At 41.6% G+C, this 20,974-nt stretch overlaps 1 protein-coding gene across 14 annotated transcripts in view; it reads left to right on the forward strand.

The window, feature by feature from the left end:
• LOC131693637 (uncharacterized) overlaps positions 1 to 11,674 on the forward strand; it is a 168,966-nt gene extending 157,292 nt beyond the window's left edge. For all 14 annotated transcript variants that reach the window (XM_058981615.1, XM_058981613.1, XM_058981607.1 and 11 more), the window contains 3 exons: positions 42 to 3,378; positions 8,374 to 8,614; positions 8,672 to 11,674. In XM_058981615.1, coding sequence (XP_058837598.1) covers positions 42 to 3,378; positions 8,374 to 8,614; positions 8,672 to 8,864 — 3,771 coding nt within the window. In that variant the 3' untranslated portion in view covers positions 8,865 to 11,674. The remainder of the gene's footprint in view (positions 1 to 41; positions 3,379 to 8,373; positions 8,615 to 8,671) is intronic.
• The last annotated feature ends 9,300 nt before the right edge of the window (positions 11,675 to 20,974 follow it).

Here is a 20,974-nt window from a genome sequence, read left to right on the forward strand (position 1 = left end):
TTCTAAAATGACAATGTCTGATTTGTGATTATCTTTTCTAGGTCATGGATACCGAGGATGATCTTGCTGCACGTGCCAACTCCGACATAGCTCAGCTATGTGCTGAGTGCATACTTTACTGGAGGCGAGTTCTATCGGCTTCCACACAGCCAACTGTACACAGTTTGCTATCCAAAAAGCATCATACTCTTCGGGTTAGGCGGTTTGCCGAAGGATTTTTCGTGATTGAAAATCCTCGACACACAGCAAGTGGTTGTTACGACTCCAACTATCAAAACTACGTGTCGATATGTGAGATGGCCCGAAGATCGAGATACCTTTCTTCGTTGCCGCCCCTACCGGTTCATTGCACCCCGCTCGATGGTGACGCAAACTCACTACCGTTAATTTTCGAAGATAGATACACGGATTCAAACGATTACGGAAAACGTCGATCTGGGAGCGAACCACATCTAAACGGCCACAACGGAACGATTGGGAAATTGAAAACGCATCATCATCCAAACAAAATAGCTCCAATAATGAGCGCCAAAGAATGTTCATGTGGAATTTCGACGTGCTACATTGAGCCTATTCCAAAGATGTGCAACAATTACATTGGGCTCATGACCACTCGATACGCCCTTGGCGGTGATATCCTACAAGCAAGCCTGACTATTACCCCGGCTGCGGCTGCTTCCCAGAATGGTCTTTGTACAAAGCCTTTATCGCGTCACTCTGTTTCTACCCTAGCAGAACCGGAATGCCAATGGGATCAGTTCAAAGCAATTTACACCCCAGGTACGAACATAACCGGCGGAACACTTCCGACGCGACATAGCAAATCGCTGGATCAACTCGAAGTTCAAAATAACACCGCATCTTTACCACGTCAGCACGTCCATAACGTCAATTACAATAACTACAATCAAAAACAAATCATCTATCATCAGCCTGGTAACGCAATAATACAAGCTATCCCATCAAAACCAAAGAAAAACCCAGTCCAGGCAGAAGATCTCCTGAAAAATATAAATGAGTTCCGAGAAAAATATAGAAACCCTGGTGATTCTCGTAAAATAACCGCAACCAACGGGTCAACCGGTCCTACAATTTACGAAGTGAAAGATACATCGTGCCAGTTGATCAAGGATCATATTCCTAACACTATTCAAAATCAGACCCGAATGACTAATGGTTATGCCGTCCCTAAACCTAGCTATGCTCTCGGAACAGACCACAAAACACCACAAACTGGGTGCTACTACAACACGCTACCGAAAGGTGCAGGAATGGGTCTTGTCATACCACCGAGAAACTCCTATCCACCAATTCGGAGCAAAAAGCAGCAGTCTACGGGATCGCTTAACACGAAAACAGATTCCAATACTATCCCCCGAAGTAATTCATCGCAAATGCTACGTAATCAGAACGGGACGTCAAATGCCAGTAATAGTAACACGCTGCCACATCGATCGGTGGAGTTCGCTCGAGTCCGAGTTACTGACTTGAAGCATGCCGTGAACAACCAGCGAAGAAATAGCAAGGGCACAAATGGAACCAACGACTCTAGCAGTACTGACAGTCCCGTAGTCACTCCGAAAACACGCAGTAAACAACGGCGGCTGCTGTCATCGGCAAGTGTTCCATTCAAACTAGAAAACCTAGAACTGGAGCAAGCTGGCGGGACAAACGGTTTCAGCGAGAGTTTACCGAACTTAGCACCACCACCGGCATTCAGTAACTCACCGCTTCCGCCAATCCGACTACGGCGAAGACATTCCAGCAGTGAATCCACATCCTCTCTAAGTGAACAATCCGGATGGGTTTCTAGCAGACGAAGTAGCCTTCCATCGAGCCCAGATACGTTGCGGAATGATCATAGAGTTGTGAATGGAGCGCAGTTAAGGAAAAGACTTTTGAAACTGTTGAATGAACAGCCACGTTTAATGGGTAGCAAACATGGGCATCAATCTCATGAATTTTTGGTTCGAAGTAATCAAAGCTCGATGAAATCAAGATCGAACAACGACAACATCAAAGGTTCTGTTCAAACTGAAAACTGGAACAATCTGGAGAAGGAATGGAATGAACCGAGATCTATACACAAGAATACTGATCTCAAAAAGAGCATTCAACATTCAACTATGGACACTCGTCCATCTAAAAGAAGAACCAAAAAGGAAAAATCCAAATCCGATTTTGACTTGGCGAACATTTCTGACTACATATTCGAAGACCTTCGGTTGTTACCACCGCAACAGTTCCGCGATGCGCCACCACCACCAGATGAGTTCCGAGATCCTCCTTCCTTAATCGAGACCGTTACGAAAGAAATTCTTCCTTTGCAACCTATCCTCTCGAAGCCATCACATGCACAAAAGCAATCACAACAACCGCCGCAGCCTCCAACTTCACTCATTCCACAACCGCAAGCGATTCCATCAATGGTCATCCAACAACAGCAGATTGTACCATCGGTTCAACAGTACCAGGTACTCCCGGTCCAGCAGCAATTCATTCAACAACCCCAATACAGTAAACCAATCCAACAACCTATCCGGGCACCACTAGTTTTCAAAAAATACGAAGTTCAAGCCATCGATAACCCTCTTTATCACATCTACGAAGTCGTAAAAACACCACGTCCAATACTGAAATCGCAAAGCTCTAACGAGCTCGCTGCCATCGCCAAATGCGCAGAAACACTGAACAATCCAAACGCTACCATCAACTCTTCCCATCAAAACGGTCACCATCAGGTTCACAGTCATCCAATTCCCCCAGAACGTAATTCTTCGATGCGAGAACTACATCGCCCGCCGCCGCCCAAACCCGACGAAGATGAGTCCAAGAAACGAATCGATCCGCCTATGCAACTGTTGGAATTTGAAAAATGCCGCGAGGAATTTCGCAAGCAGATTAGCTATTCTGGTTCGATTTACTCGGACTTCCAGAAGCTTGCATCAGAGATGCCTTACTTCCACATCAGCGACGAGTTCCGTGCATTCTCCGCCAAAGGGCTGCACCTGGTAATCTGCGTCCACGGGCTCGATGGCAACTCGGCAGATTTGAGGCTGGTCCGAACCTACCTGGAACTGGGACTACCCGGAGCGCATTTGGAATTTCTCATGTCCGAACGGAACCAGGGTGATACGTTTTCCGACTTTGACACGATGACCGATCGGCTGGTGGCTGAGGTGTTGTATCACATCGAAACGTATCAGCTAAACCCCAGTAGGATATCGTTCGTAGCGCACTCGCTGGGTACCATCATCGTGCGATCGGCTTTGGCGAGACCTCAAATGAGACCGCTGCTGTCGAGGTTACATACGTTTCTCTCACTATCGGGACCACACCTTGGGACGCTGTACAACTCTAGCGGGCTGGTCAATATGGGTAAGTTGATATAAATAGATTAAAGTCGTTTCCAGTTAGTCCAGTCAACGGCTGCGATGAATCTATCCCAATCCGTCTGAACATTTTCCGATAACGAACTCTCCTGACACCGATTCTCGTTTCCGTGAGCCAGCTTGCGGTTTTGTCGCGATCTACTGGGCACCTACCATACTCCACACTCCGATTGAGAGATCCCCGGTTACGGAATTACTTCCTACACCGATGCGCGTCTCTCCGAGCCATATAACTCCCAGCTTTGACGCTATTAACTCGGGTTGTCTCCGGCATTGAATCTACCCTGCTCCAATTGAGAATTTTTCGGCGGCGGAATTTCTCACCATATCGTATTTCCTAGATCTGCCAAGGCCCGCCATAGGTACTTCGATGTGAGCTACTCAATCTAGTATCAAGCGATAGATCTAGCCTACTCACGGGCTTCCCGGTGGGGTGCCTGATAATGCAGGAAAAGGGTACAAAACACTAACGTCTCAGGGAACGAGTAGGGCTGCCACCAGACCCGCTAAAAACCACTGCTCTTGCCCAGAACCTGATTCCTCCTCGCACTACCTTAGCATTACTTCTGGGAGGATTTTTAATGTGCATAGCTGCAACTTTAATTCAACTACTTGGTAGTTAGATTCTTCAGTAGAGTTACAGTACCACTCCTTGACTCACCACTAAACTTAGTGCTCTTCCCATACGAAGGGGAACTTCAGATTGTCTAATTTACCGAGCCCTTCGTCTTCCTTGAGCCATTCAGCACCGCAACTCTCTTCTCGTACCATTCATCACCACTTACTCGTTAAGCTCCCGACTTGGTCGCGAACTACTCCATCTAGTCCCCTACGATGGACCTAGCCAACTCCAACGGAGAATTCCCCGGCGGGAGAAATTCTCCCGAAGCCGAGCCAATCAACCAGATGTCGATGTCGGTTCGGCGAATCCGCTGGAGCAGAGCGTCCAATTCGCTAGAGCCCCGACGCCCCGCGACTGTTGGTTTCTCGTCGCGGTCTACTCGGTCTAGTTCCCGGCGGTGAATCTAACTTACGCCAACAGAGAGATCCCCGGCGAAGAAAGTTCTCCCGATAACGATTCGTATTTGGTATTAGCACCCCAAGTTCTTGAAACCTTTGGCTCCCTGTCCGGTATCATGTAGCACCGAAACTCCTTTAGGCCCTTTGGTTTCTATCTCGTTCCATTAACCACACTTTCGTGGTAACTATTCAGCACACGACTTTACTAAAATCTTGTTCGCGAACTACACGATCTAGTCCCCGACGATAGATCTAGCCTACTCCGATGGAGAATTCGCCCGCGAGAGAGGTTCTGCCGAAACCGAGCGGTAGATTTCTCCCGATACCAAGGTTCGTTTCCGTGAGCAAATCAATCCCTGCGGTGGATCTAGCCTAGTCAACAGACCAGCCAGTAGGTGTTGAGGTACATCCAGCGATTCCGAGTGGAGCGTAGCTGCTAGCCATTCGACGCGGTTTACTCGGTCTAATCCCTGATTGTGGACCTAGCCTGCTCACGAGCAACCCGGTAGGGTGTCGAGGTTAGTCCGGCGATTCCGGTTCACTGGCGCTCTGAACCCGGTGATACGTCGCATAATTCTCATCGGGTCCCCGGCGGTGGACCTAGTATAAACCGACAGAGCGTTCCCCGATGAAAGAGTTTCTCTCGAAACCAGATTTGTGGCGACTTTCTAACCAATGGCGCTACTTTGTTGGCCCCTTCGCCACTTCCTCTGCGGCTTGGAGAATATACTCGTAACCGCTCTGTTAGCAGTGTCCCAGTTATGCTCGTCGTGGCACATCTCTTCGATGCTACTGTCAACTGTCACACCAGGCATACCCCTACGAACTGCTTCGAACGTAGTGCATTCGAAAACCGCGTGTTTCGCATCTCTTGCACGTCCACGCACTCCGGGCAAAGGGGCGACGAAGCATGTCCAAATCGATGCAAGTACTTTTGGAAGCTTCCGTGCCCGGACTAAAACTGCGTCAAATTGAAGTTCACCTCTCCATGCTTCATATGCACCCAAGCCGATACATTTGGGATGATTCGGTGGGTCCACCTACCTTTCTCCGCGTTGTCCCACTCCTGCTGCCCCTTAGCCAATGAGTCCGCTCGGACCAGTCCCCTTGCAATATCGTTCTGTGCGTACTCGCGACACGAAGACCGATTAGGCGAAACGTGCTTGTCAACTTCGTCTGGTTCCGCATTGAGTTCAGTGCAGCAACCCAGGCCGCTACGCCATACCTCAGTTTCAAGGATGAGATATACGCCAGGAAACGTCTCGTAGTACATCTTGTTCCTTCGATGTTCGGGGTGACCATAGCCAATGCGTTAGTTGTCTTCGCCGCCTTCTCGCGTACATAGTCGACAAGACTGTTGTAATTTAGCCGATCGTCGACTATCACACCCAGGAGCCTTTGCGCACGCATCGATGGGATTGAGTGTCTGCCGACACGGATCACGACACTGAATTTTTTTTGGTTGCTGACCAGCACTACCTCCGTCTTGTAGTGAGCCAACTGCATCAACCATCCAGGCATCCACGATGCATATTGTCTAACGTCAACATCTCCACTTCATCGAGGGTCTTACCGGTTATCGTCAGGATGTCATCTGCAAAGCCAACGATCTCGACTCCCCTGGGCAGTTGCAATGTTTGTATGGAGTATGGAGCCCTCAGGTACTCCAGCCGAGGCCCTAGTCAACCTCATGTTCGTCTCGTACACCAGTACTCGGTTCTGAAAGTAACTTCTCAAATCCTTGCACAAATAGTTCGGAACCCGCATTCTGTGCAGCGCTACGGCGATAGCCACCCAGCTTGCGCTGTTCAATGCGTTCTTCACGTCACTAGCCTGAACATGTCCGGAAACGCCACACGGCCATGCAGTTAGGTCGAGCTTCAGGAAAATACCCTCCACGGTAATTTTCAATTTGTCAGCACACATTTCAGCTGGCGAAGTTGGACCCTTGATCTTGGCGATCTCTTCACGGTAAGTGTTGCCCCAGGGGTTACCGTCTACATCTCCGCACAGCTTCTTGTAGCTTCAGATCTCGCATTCCGAACACGTCTTCCAGCTTTCGGACAGGCAGCACGAAGCATGCTGAGCCTTTCGTTCCACCAATATGCCGGACGCCTGCAGCTCCTCGGCTCCATTTTCTTCGGCATTGTTACGTCACACGCCCTCGCTAATGTTTCCGACAGATCATCGGACCATGAGGCGATCACGAAGCCTTCGTGTGTACCATCTACCACCTCTTAGGCAGAGAAACCGCCCATCACTTGGATTGCCATAATCCCTGCACTATACACCACCCAGTTACCGTTATCGGGAGGAACACGATACGGTTCTGTACCAATTGACATGCCGCACTTCGTTTCTGTTGTTGACTACTACAACAGTTGCTGTGCACTGTCGCAATGATTGAGATTAAGCTGAGTTATCTCCATCATCATTGACCAGGCTCTGCCTTTTTATACTCTGGACATAATAAGCCACCCGTCATCTGGTCCTTTCTGCCCTCATTTGTGCAGAGCAAGTACTTCGGTTGCTTCGTGCAGTCATTAGCAACGTGTTCCTGTGTCCCCACAATTTCTGCACAGATTCACAGTTTCTTGCCTGATGGCCGAAACACAGGCACCTGAAACACCTTTCCGTTTGTTTAGTGGCACTAGGTATCGATTGTAACGAGCACACTGACCATATCAGACTTTGATCTTACCGGTCGACATAAACTGGTTGGCTGCGGTTGGTGATAAACGTATCGCTTCTGTCTGTGTGCCACTGAACGCCTTCCTTAACCAGATTGACATCTGCTCCTTCTTCAGGTTACATTGCTCTATAATCACACTCCTTACTTCATCTTCCGTTGTGATCTCGTCCAGATTCCTGCACTCGACCACTGCTTCTTAAATTCAAATTCTCGCGTTCGCTTCTCCTCCTATCGCTTCTGCCACGAGTTCCCGATAGACCCTGATCAACGGATCTTTCTTTAGCTCGAACAGCATCTCGCCCTTCTGAGTGCGCCTAGTTCTTACTACGTTCTTCCCCAGCCCCTTCAGCCTAGGATCATCTCTCACCATTTTGAGGATCGCAGCGAACGTCGTTTGCTTTGACGACTAGAGCGTCTTCCCAATTCTTTTCTCCTCTCTTCCAACTTTCGCCGTTCACTCTCCATTTGTCGATTGTTTCGCTGTGATTCACCGACCTTCTTCGGTTCCTCTTCTTCTCCAGGTGTTTCTCTTACTCTTTTTCACATATCGGGAACACCGATCACCCTTCGACCTCTCGTAGAGTTCTGCTTTCACTATCACCGTGGTCCTCGGTGTCGTTTCGGCGTGTTCAGCCGAAGGCTAAGGTGCCGGGGTTCGAACATACTAGGAGACTTACCAAGGTTTTAACGTGACGGAGGGTAGCCAGAACCATTAACCCACTCGCCGTTTCGGGGAAGTGTCACCCAGTATACCGTAATTAGGATCCTACTGGTGTCGATCCTTATGTGCCGGTTGCCACTCAAGTTGGGTGAGGGTACCTTATGCTAATATCTTAGATAAAACCTAGTGCTGCTTTCAGATTTGTATGGTTTTTATAGAGCTTTAGCAGAGCCCAACATTGCCTTGCCCCGCCATATCCTAGTCGGGGGCACTTTGAAAAATAAAATCGATTTTTCTACATCGTTCTTTTTCATTAAATGTTGTTGTCAAACATCGAAACGGGAAAGATCGGTTTCAATGGGAATTGTGAAAGATTTTTTCGAATCAAAAAGATCGATGTTGTCAAACATCGACCCGAAAAGATCGGATACAAATTTTACAGTATTTTTCGCAATGCTAACGAGATGTTTTTTTTTTCGGTCATCTTGTAGAACAAGCCAACCCTCTAAAGATGTCACTTGACTAGCTGCCGTGCGAATTCCTTTGTTGTCCACCATCCCCTCAGAACATACACCAAACAAGTACCAACTTAACAACTTTTATTGCAGGTATGTGGTTCATGCAAAAATGGAAGAAGAGTGGCTCACTGCTGCAACTTTGCCTGCGGGATGCACCCGATATGCGACAGAGTTTCCTATTCCGGCTGAGTCAACGAAGTACGCTGCATCACTTTAGGAATGTTCTTCTGTGCGGATCGTCGCAAGATCGCTACGTTCCTCCCCACTCAGCTCGGCTTGAACTCTGCAAGGCAGCCGTTCGCGATCAATCCAATCTGGGCGTCGTATATCGGTGAGCATTCCTCGAAATACAAACTATATATCGCTAACCAACATCATACCATTTCAGTGAAATGGTTAACAACATTATATCCCCAATGCTAGCCCGTCCGGATTTGACGCTGGCTCGATTTGACGTACACCACGCCCTGCCCCATACGGCTAACGCCCTGATCGGACGGGCCGCCCACATCGCTGTACTGGATTCGGAATTGTTTATCGAAAAGTTTTTACTCGTCGCCGGGTTAAAATATTTCAGCTAGCTGTTTGAATTTCGGGTCGCATTACAATATTACGTAATGGTACTACATCGATTAGTAGTATGTAGATGGATTGCGATTGGATTTACGCGTGAGTACTGGCGCTGCAGACAGTAGAGCCCGCTACAGATAAACAGTTGTAGTATCAAAAAAAAAATTAGCATAAGAAATACCAAATTGAAAATGACTGAGCCTAAGTTAAAATCTGTTAGAAACGTTATGGTATTGCTATATACTTGTTCTAGAGCTACAAACAAAAAGGATGTGAAACGTATAATAACCACACAAAATTGGTACAGGGTCAACAAAATTACAAATTTTGCTGTATGTGTTTAATGTTACCTATTTACCGGCAGACGTAAATCTCAAACCATATACCGATACCAATTATTGTTAAATAATGATCTTCACTGCCGGCTGTTGATTCAATCGTGGTGGGTTAGTTAGGTTTTCGGAAATTTCTTCTTTACACTTACCACTTATAGCTTATATATTAGGTTCTGTCCTGTCTTTTTCTGTGTTAGAGAATAAACAAACGATCAAATATAATTTTATGAATGAGACTGATTTAAACTAAACTTTATATAATGCGACAAAACCAAATCGGAATTTTTAGACGTAAACATGTGAAGTAACACATTAAAAGGTAGATCAATCAAAACATTGGGAATCAATAATACGATATGTATAATGGAATGGATATTAAACGTAAACACTATACGACAGTAGCTAGAGTAGAGGTTTTAAAGTGAATGAACAGGGATAGAAAATAAAAAAGAATCGTATTTGTGCTGAAGATTAGCAATAAAAAATGCAGGATATGAGAATATAGTAACGACCAGATTAAATGAAACTCATATTGTTATGTTACGATGCTAAAGCATGAATTGGTCTGTTGGAATCACCAATACCTTTTAGCAACTCTATTCATTTGCGTTCAAGAAAACTCTTAGCAGATGTGAAGTATTGTTTTCTATGCTATATTTCTCTTTAGTGGAGAAAAATTAGGTAAAACTCTTTTTTATACACTAAAGAGAAAATACCTACAACTAAATTAGTTATGGAATTTGCGTTTTGACTTCGTCTCATCAGAATCCGACACTAACTTAGTGACAGCACTAAGCTAGCAACGAATCAACGCTAGCACCAACAAACGAAAACACTATGTGTGTTTCTCAGCAAGCCCCGCAAGAAAGGAGCTCTGATTAGGTGCTGTTTTGTGAAGTTAGCGTTACCCCAGCGCTAGCTTAGTCTTGTCACTAAGTTACTGTCGAATTCTGATGAGACGAGGTCGCAACGCATAATTTAATATTTTCTGCTGATAGATCTGTTCTACGGCCTCACCCCGTCGTATTTTGAAATTGTTACCATTCGGTTTTCAGAATAATTTAATAGTTTTACAGAGAGAATTAAATTTGTCTTGCGACCTTCATAAACTATTGATTGTGTTGGCGAAAAACAAATAAAATTATTGTAACTTCAAATAAAAATGTTTCTAGCATGACATTTACGATGGTTCTATGCTGCTAAAGTCAATTAAAGCAAAATACCTGAAGTAAACCTTCAGCAAATCTTTAAAAAAAGTTAATTTCAACCATTAACCAACAAGTAAACAACCATTGCTAGAGTACACCGATATATGTAAAAGACACCAATTTCTTACAAAAAAAAAACAAAAAGTTTCGTAACTCATTTTAACCAATAAACAGGCCGTATAGCAATAGGAGTGGAATATACTTATTAACCAACAGAAAATCAACTTTGTAGCCGAATACTGAAAAAACGATCAGATCAAAATAACACTTCATTAAAAGAACAGTTGTCTGGTTCAGCTGTAAGAACATTGGTTTTTACCATACGAATGGTACGTCAACCAATCGCTATTCCGAACCCAACACTACTTATAACTATTGAACAAAAATTGACAGAAGAACCCAATTACGATGATAGACTACACCATATTCTCGTATAAGATAAGAAATACCAAAAGATACATGTTGATAAGTAATCGATCAAAAGAAGCATTACCAAATAATCAAATCAAACTTTTTAGATTAGTCCTAAACATAGGTGCAGTTCGTATTCCGGAATCGTTAAGCATTACAAACAGAAGGAAATGAGCAGAATGTTACACTACGTAAGGTGCAGTTCAGATTTTGGCACAAAGTTAGATACTCAGATATCTCGAAGCAGTTAAAGAGAGATTTGTTTGCGAATGCGTGATTATTGCAAAAAAACAGGATTTTATCTGAAAGTTGCCCGTTTTATAAAACCGAATAGTAAGAGTCTATTATGATAGAAGTGAAGAAACAAGTGACTATTTTTCTGACCTAACCTTTTCCTTGACCGTTGCAAAATAGTTCTTCGCATATCTACTCTTGTTCAATACAATTCGTTTCTATTTACGTTCCACGGACTCAGATGCTAGACAGTCCACTTTCGCCAGCACTGATGCGACGTAAAAATAGTATGCCAAATCTTCTTTGACTTTACCATTAATGTGTAACGAGGGAGGCAGCAAATGAATCAAAATAAATGGAATTCAGCCAGCTGGTAGACACCGAAACTATCTCTAGGAACTTTATTCTTTATATGAGGCTAGGGGACTAGAGTACCTACTTAACTGGAGTGTTTTAATGACGTAGGGAGAATTATAAGCAAGTTAGCATATATGCTGGATGTAAGCGAATGTTACAGTTACAATGGAATGGATATTACTATACACAGTAGAAATAATGGTAGAGTCTAGAATATAGTGATACAATTTACCAAAACCGTTAGTAGAGTTAGTGGAAATAAATTTAAACAATATATCGAAATAATTTCTATGCAGAAAGAAACTTCTATTACACTCCCTGAAAGACTATCAGAGGTAAGTAAACAAATCTATATACTTCAAAGTGCATCCTGTCATTGCTAAAATACAAAAAAAAATCAAGGTGCAGACCAATGGGATTGTACGAACTGTTGACGTAGAACTACACTTCTAAATATAGAATATTTTGATTATGAAATTAATTAACCATTTTATTTATTAGTAAATTGGGATGTATAATAGAGTGGGACACGGTTATATGAAAAAAATAAAATTTTGATCCGAGCAACTTTTTTGGTTACATTTGGGTCCTAAAACAATCATGCAAATTCTTAGCTCGATCGGTGAAAATATATTTTTTCGCCCATGGTTTAAAGTTTACATGGGAATTCGTATGAGAAAATTTATTGTCACAAATTAATTCCTCCAGGAGTCTCCCATTACATCCTAAAAGTAAATCGATATGTGGTTTTAGTAGAAAATTTAACAGTGAAACAATGTCTCGAAGACTGCGAAACGATCTGACGCTTGTGGAAAAAGTTATTAAGCAGAAACCGATTGATGGTCTAATGATTGATAAAAAAAGTCTATTTCCATAGCATCACTGCTGCTGACGGTCGAATTATTTACACACGCTCATTCATAGCAACTCAAATTTGAGTGGCTGGCCACTCTATTTCATAAAAAGTGAACGTAGTCAAAAAATGAGTTTGTCTCATTTACTCAGTTTTGAGTTGGGGATGCAAATGTCAAATTTGAGTACATTTTACTCAAAAATCAAATGTGAAAAATAATCATTTAGTATTTTTCTTATTATTATTAAAGAATGATATCGATACTTCAATTATCATTTACCTGTACCTCCAGGCGCTAGCGATGTCTGGAAATATAATCCGACGACGTTTTGGACATCTCTTTCATGCCAATCGGCACTTCGTAGTAATGGCTTAAACTATAAAAACAAGAAAGAAATTTAGATTTGAATAAAAACAAAACTCAGAGAAACCTACCTTTTAGTTTCCTGAATGTTCCGCGTAGACTCTACAGCTACTAGTTCCGAGGCATGATCTTTTATAATGGTTTTAATCGGCGTTAAACGCCATCTTTTACTTGAGAATAACTATTTTTTCACCCGAAGCTTTAAAAATTTAATGGTTACTCACCAGTTGAGTTAATTCTACTCAAATTGAAACTCATTTTTTGACAAACTGCCTCTATTTTTGAAATTGAGTGCTCTGAACTCAAATTTTGAGTAGTTTTGAATGAGCGTGCAGTTTCATTTTATTCCCAAAACCAAAGAGAATAGGGAAAGAGACGAATAGTGTGAAGCCAAAAATACCTTATTGAGCAGACCAATCGTGCAATGTAAATAAACATTACTCATGCCTGAGTTGGAGGAGATAAGTATTGTACTTCTATCAAAAAAGAAATTTGAATTTTCATCAGAATTTAGTTCAATCGTGATTGTAAGGTGCATTCTAGAGTATATGTATGAGTAAAAATAAGCTTTAGAATTATTTCATCTCTTTGTTTCGAAATGCACATCGTTTGATAAACAAATCCATCGATCGACATACGGTTTGTTTTCAAAATATAATAGGAGTCATTTAAAGTGCTGCCTATAGAAGCGGTTGCCAAAATTCTAGTGTTGAAATCATCATAAAGGGCGTGTTGCCGTTTTGACTGATTTTCACTCTTCGTCTCTTTCCCTATTCTCTTTGCCCAAAACTTAATGCGAAGTACTATGCTATATTTCACCCTAAGGAGGAAAATTTGGTAAAAACCAAAATTTCTCACTAGGGTGAAAATTTGTTGGTATAAACCAGTCTTTGTACAGGAGGGCACAAATCCTTATTTCATACTATGTTGCGTTTCGGCTTCGCCTCATCAGAAACCGACACTAACGTATTGTCGGAATAGATTAGCGCCGGCTTGACGCAAATCCCTTAAAACTAAAACACACTATGTGTTTCAATCAAACGACTGATCAAACGTGATGTCCCGTTAGAGCAGAAGTTCTGTTTATGCCGATGAGACACAAGTGAAGCCGAAACTTGTCTTGGCTTAGCAGGCCTATGCGAAAGCACTATGCTATATTTCACCCTAAGGAGGAAAATTTGGTAAAAACCAAAATTTCTCACTAGGGTGAAAATTTGTTGGTATAAACCAGTCTTTGTACAGGAGGGCACAAATCCTTATTTCATGCTATGTTGCGTTTCGGCTTCGCCTCATCAGAAACCGACACTAACGTATTGTCGGAATAGATTAGCGCCGGCTTGACGCAAATCCCTTAAAACTAAAACACACTATGTGTTTCAATGTGCTATTCCGACAATACGTTAGTGTCGGTTTCTGATGAGGCGAAGCCGAAACGCAACATAGTATGAAATAAGGATTTGTGCCCTCCTGTACAAAGACTGGTTTATACCAACAAATTTTCACCCTAGTGAGAAATTTTGGTTTTTACCAAATTTTCCTCCTTAGGGTGAAATATAGCATAGTGCTTTCGCATAGGCCTGCTAAGCCAAGACAAGTTTCGGCTTCACTTGTGTCTCATCGGCATAAACAGAACTTCTGCTCTAACGGGACATCACGTTTGATCAGTCGTTTGATTGAAACACATAGTGTGTTTTAGTTTTAAGGGATTTGCGTCAAGCCGGCGCTAATCTATTCCGACAATACGTTAGTGTCGGTTTCTGATGAGGCGAAGCCGAAACGCAACATAGTATGAAATAAGGATTTGTGCCCTCCTGTACAAAGACTGGTTTATACCAACAAATTTTCACCCTAGTGAGAAATTTTGGTTTTTACCAAATTTTCCTCCTTAGGGTGAAATATAGCATAGTGCTTTCGCATAGGCCTGCTAAGCCAAGACAAGTTTCGGCTTCACTTGTGTCTCATCGGCATAAACAGAACTTCTGCTCTAACGGGACATCACGTTTGATCAGTCGTTTGATTGAAACACATAGTGTGTTTTAGTTTTAAGGGATTTGCGTCAAGCCGGCGCTAATCTATTCCGACAATACGTTAGTGTCGGTTTCTGATGAGGCGAAGCCGAAACGCAACATAGTATGAAATAAGGATTTGTGCCCTCCTGTACAAAGACTGGTTTATACCAACAAATTTTCACCCTAGTGAGAAATTTTGGTTTTTACCAAATTTTCCTCCTTAGGGTGAAATATAGCATAGTGCTTTCGCATAGGCCTGCTAAGCCAAGACAAGTTTCGGCTTCACTTGTGTCTCATCGGCATAAACAGAACTTCTGCTCTAACGGGACATCACGTTTGATCAGTCGTTTGATTGAAACACATAGTGTGTTTTAGTTTTAAGGGATTTGCGTCAAGCCGGCGCTAATCTATTCCGACAATACGTTAGTGTCGGTTTCTGATGAGGCGAAGCCGAAACGCAACATAGTATGAAATAAGGATTTGTGCCCTCCTGTACAAAGACTGGTTTATACCAACAAATTTTCACCCTAGTGAGAAATTTTGGTTTTTACCAAATTTTCCTCCTTAGGGTGAAATATAGCATAGTGCTTTCGCATAGGCCTGCTAAGCCAAGACAAGTTTCGGCTTCACTTGTGTCTCATCGGCATAAACAGAACTTCTGCTCTAACGGGACATCACGTTTGATCAGTCGTTTGATTGAAACACATAGTGTGTTTTAGTTTTAAGGGATTTGCGTCAAGCCGGCGCTAATCTATTCCGACAATACGTTAGTGTCGGTTTCTGATGAGGCGAAGCCGAAACGCAACATAGTATGAAATAAGGATTTGTGCCCTCCTGTACAAAGACTGGTTTATACCAACAAATTTTCACCCTAGTGAGAAATTTTGGTTTTTACCAAATTTTCCTCCTTAGGGTGAAATATAGCATAGTGCTTTCGCATAGGCCTGCTAAGCCAAGACAAGTTTCGGCTTCACTTGTGTCTCATCGGCATAAACAGAACTTCTGCTCTAACGGGACATCACGTTTGATCAGTCGTTTGATTGAAACACATAGTGTGTTTTAGTTTTAAGGGATTTGCGTCAAGCCGGCGCTAATCTATTCCGACAATACGTTAGTGTCGGTTTCTGATGAGGCGAAGCCGAAACGCAACATAGTATGAAATAAGGATTTGTGCCCTCCTGTACAAAGACTGGTTTATACCAACAAATTTTCACCCTAGTGAGAAATTTTGGTTTTTACCAAATTTTCCTCCTTAGGGTGAAATATAGCATAGTGCTTTCGCATAGGCCTGCTAAGCCAAGACAAGTTTCGGCTTCACTTGTGTCTCATCGGCATAAACAGAACTTCTGCTCTAACGGGACATCACGTTTGATCAGTCGTTTGATTGAAACACATAGTGTGTTTTAGTTTTAAGGGATTTGCGTCAAGCCGGCGCTAATCTATTCCGACAATACGTTAGTGTCGGTTTCTGATGAGGCGAAGCCGAAACGCAACATAGTATGAAATAAGGATTTGTGCCCTCCTGTACAAAGACTGGTTTATACCAACAAATTTTCACCCTAGTGAGAAATTTTGGTTTTTACCAAATTTTCCTCCTTAGGGTGAAATATAGCATAGTGCTTTCGCATAGGCCTGCTAAGCCAAGACAAGTTTCGGCTTCACTTGTGTCTCATCGGCATAAACAGAACTTCTGCTCTAACGGGACATCACGTTTGATCAGTCGTTTGATTGAAACACATAGTGTGTTTTAGTTTTAAGGGATTTGCGTCAAGCCGGCGCTAATCTATTCCGACAATACGTTAGTGTCGGTTTCTGATGAGGCGAAGCCGAAACGCAACATAGTATAATGCGAAGTGACAAAACAACTCAGATCATTGAGTTGGACTCAATAAGAGAATGTCAAAGAACATTGCGTACACGCCACCGAAAAACTACCTAAAATTCAGTACTTTTGACTCAATTTCGTGGTATCGTGCGGGAAGGTAAAATTAGGTAAACCGTGTTGAAGGTAGTTTCCATTGAACTACGGCAAAAATAATAACTCAACCTTGAGTTTAATTTACTTAAATTTAAGTTGAATTTACCTAATTTTGAGTATACACCAACCAACTTAAAAGTACCTTACTGCACGGAAGACCTCGACTGAGTCGAATATCTCGTTTTGTTTTTGACAACACTAATAAATGCGAAAGCTACGTACAGCTCAAAAGTACCTAAATTTAAGTTAAAAGAACTTATTCTGTAGGTTATTTTATGGTTGCGTGTATGATGCGAAAACCAACAGCAGTGGTGCTAGAAACAATGAATATTTTATCAATCATCAGACCATCAATCGGTTTCTGCTTAATAACATTTTTCACAAGCGTCAGATCGTTTCGCGGTCTTCGAGACATTGTTTCACTGTCAAATTTCCTACTAAAATCACATATCGATTTATTTTTAGAATGTAATGGGAGACTCCTGGAGGAATTAATTTGTGAAAATCTATTTTTCCATACGAATTCCCATGTAAACATTAAACCATGGGCGCAAAAATATAGTTTCACTGATCATGCTAAGAATGTGCACGTTTGTTTATGGACCCAAATATAACCCAAAAAGTTGCTCGGAGCAGGAATCTAATTTTTGTCCCACCCTATTGTATAATGATAATCGATAACAATGACTAGGGCTAATAATGTGTATGTATTTGTTCATTGTTACAGAACTGGCAGCTGTTGCGTACTGATTTGTAGCGGACTTTCAAACGGGGAATGTAGAAGCGTTGTTTCACCTCATTTATTATGGCAGGCCCGTAGCCAGGATTTTGTTTCGGGAGGATCTTAAAACATTTTGCATGAAGGTGTTAACTGGAAACTGAATTTAATTTTAAAAAGTTATTAGTGAAAGCAGTTCCAAAACTAAGGCAGTAGACAATATGTTATCTGATACAAGAAAGGCTATAGTATAGCGACGAATTATTGCTTTTGAATTGATTTTTTATTATTAATTTACAAGTTACAATTTTTACCGTTGAAATATGCAAACGTCGTCTAGTGGGTGCCCCTATCATGCAAATTGGAGCCAAAGAATTAAAGCTGTTCATACGATATGCGTTACGTCAATTGCCTTCGAACGATCCGCTAAACCTGCGAACATACGAAGGCCGTTGTCGATTATTAGGATTCCATACGTTAGAATATCGTACACACGCGTCGCAGGCTACCTTCGTGTCGTGTAGTTTCTTCTGACTGAATATGATTTTCCCGATCTCCTATCACAAATTAACCTATACGCACCAACCCGTGTGCTCCGTCCTCGAACACTGCTGCAACGCAACACTAACTAAGCTGCCAACAGACCGATATTGGAAATGACCCGTCTCTTCAACGATTATATCGACATCTTCGACTTCGTCATACATTTTCGTAACAGTTTGTTGCCATATTAGGTCATTTCTTTTTAGTTTACTTCATTAAGACTCAGTGTCAGTTGGACTTCAATTATTTAAATACAAATACAAGAGAATGTCGAAATTCGCTACCAGTCTTCTGATCGGGCAGGCGATTTGTAGAAATGGTTTATTTATATTATTTTCAATAATATAATACATTAAAGACTATTGTCGGCAATATTATCAGACAAGTGCGAGCAACTAATAATTTATCTATTTATATCATTAGACAGGCTGATTTTTTCTAGGCAATTTGATCCTTGAAACTACGGCAAAAGGCACACCAGTTGCTTGTTAACATGTGAAGTGTGCGCAAAAAACCTAATCATTTCTCTACAATGCATAAATTAGAACATTCGACTTACAATCTTGCAAAACCATTGGGACTCGATAAGATTACCTTGATTAAGCAAATATTATATTTGAGCACACAAAGCTTATAGGATTTATTTCAGAATTCATGAATTTTTGAACAATACAAAAAATATGTGTCAGTCCATTAATCCAGAATTTTATCTATTAAAAGACTGTTCACTAATCACTAAGTAATGATTACTGTTATCTTCTAATTCACGTAAGTTTTGTTAAATGTAACATTGATGACACCACTAAAATAACTAGAAACTATAAATATGGGTGAGTTCTTTAATTTTAGCAGCAGACTTGCTTCCGACAAATCAAAAAGAACACATCGCACTTCCTTCCCCTGTGCCGAAGAGACTTTCTTTTAGATTTCTCTATTTTCAAATTACTGCAATTTAACCGATTCTTGTGAATCTTTTGCAAAAATTTTGTCAGCCTCAGTATGCATGGTTTACTGTCTAGCTCCTTCTAGCAGTTGGATTTGCTATGCAGTTTCACTATCTAAGAAAAATCAAATATGTTGACACAATCTGCTCAGTAATTAGTTAATTTTTTATTCAGTTTTTTTACAATCATTGAGATTGGAAAAGACCCATGAATTCTTGAAGAAAAACTATAATGCTTTTTGATTACAGGTTTGTTTTACCAAAATTTAGGAAACTTTTTTTATTATAGACGTTTAACCTGTTTAACCTTAAGGCCATTCGCCTCTTTGCCATTGTTTTCACACCGAATTGAGTGGATTAGAGCGCAATTCCGACAGCACTCGTTCTGAAGGCATATAAAAGATGGAATAAATGCTCTTAAGGCGACTTAGATTAGCTGATTCTCTTTTTCTCCTCCGTGATTTCTGATCATCTCTCTCATTTTATTCCAAAACGAGCAAAAATAGATCAAGAGACTGCCATATAGAGTAGAGTGTGGTCAAGTAGATCAGTTTTCTTTGGCAAGCTCGTGCGATGGTATTTTTGCACTGATTTTGACTGACAAGCACTCGTTGGAAATGTTATAAATCTGGCAACGTTTTGTCAATAATGGTTTTACGCCTGGCTAAATATTTTTCAAGCTAAATCCAATAAGACGAAGGTACTTTTTTCGATGTTTTTAAAATCTGGGGGTACGATAGGTCACTCTATATTCGAGGTTAAATTAAACAATATACACGCCTAGAAAATCACCGGTTCAACTTTTAAGGGAATTAGTACTGCAGGTTATTTAAAAATTGAATTGACGTCATTCAGGCAAGAAAATGAGATGTTGCAAATGATGTGAAAAATCATGAAACTGCGAAAGGAAATGATGAAAAAACATGTTCTTTCGGCAGTACTTTGTACTTGTGAATGCCTTCTTCGGTGTCCTCGTCGTCGCCAGAGTGTGTAATTGAAGTTGTTAATTCCGAGACTAATCTCACCTCACTCTACGTGACTTTTCTCACCCAATTCTGAAGAGTCACTTCGGGTGACGTGAGACGCCCATTTAACCGCAATGGAGAATCTCACCTCACCCGAGTCGATTCTTAGAATCGAGCGAAAAAAGTCACGTAAAGTGAGGTGAGTTTAGTCACCTCACGTCACACGCCGCGCAGAATAAGGCCGAACGCGTTTTCGCAGAACAACACGCGAAAACATAAACGACGCCGTAACTAATACAGCTGATCCATGGCAACAGCCGATATGACTATCGTCAAAGATGTTCTCTACCGTGTATCTAATTCACACAAAATGAGCAACCTCTGCAATGATGTGACTTTATTATTTCTACATTATTTGCAGAGCCCTATATTATATTAATAGCCAATACCTTGTACCCTCATGCCTATTTGACCGCATTCTACTCTACCAAAGATATGAAATTGAATTTATTGGACTTATAGATTCAACCAGTCACAACATTTTAGGCGCAGTGTTTACGGAACGAATTCCTCGCATGAAAATAAAATTAAATGTCAATAAAAATGATATTATGTTAAAATGACGCAAAAATAAAGCTTGTCGTCTCGGCTATTAAAACTAGTTTTAATGGTTATACAGCACATCTCGCTCAAGCTCTTAGGCACTGCACGTGAAGGCGTCGAAATATTTTATCCTCCACAAACTACGTAAAGGGAGTCGTTCATATCTATATCGATATTGGACCCTTTCATGTCCTCATAGTGTTTGCTGCCTTTATGTTCGCGAACAGATGAGTTCATCCTTGCTTGTTGTCTTTACGAGTGTGAATTTCCTCAGTAATTTACTGGCTGTAGGTTTTGAGATACTTGATGCAGCTTTTGCCGTTGTCAATATTATCTAAACAAGTGCCACAAATTTAATATTTTTGGTGTTCAGCGGCTTCTGATCAAGGTAAACCATTATGGCCCGTTTTTTACAGAACTAGAACATAATAGTTTGTACTTGATTGTACTATAGCATTATGTGTTGTACTGCATTTCTCCCAAATGTAGCGCAAGTAAGCGGTATCCGATCTTGTAACCGAACATTGATTTTCTCACCGTCCCTGTATATATATATATATATATATATATATATATATATATATATATATATATATATAT

Source organism: Topomyia yanbarensis, chromosome 3, assembly GCF_030247195.1.
Source record: "Topomyia yanbarensis strain Yona2022 chromosome 3, ASM3024719v1, whole genome shotgun sequence".
NCBI classification, from domain to species: domain Eukaryota; kingdom Metazoa; phylum Arthropoda; class Insecta; order Diptera; family Culicidae; genus Topomyia; species Topomyia yanbarensis.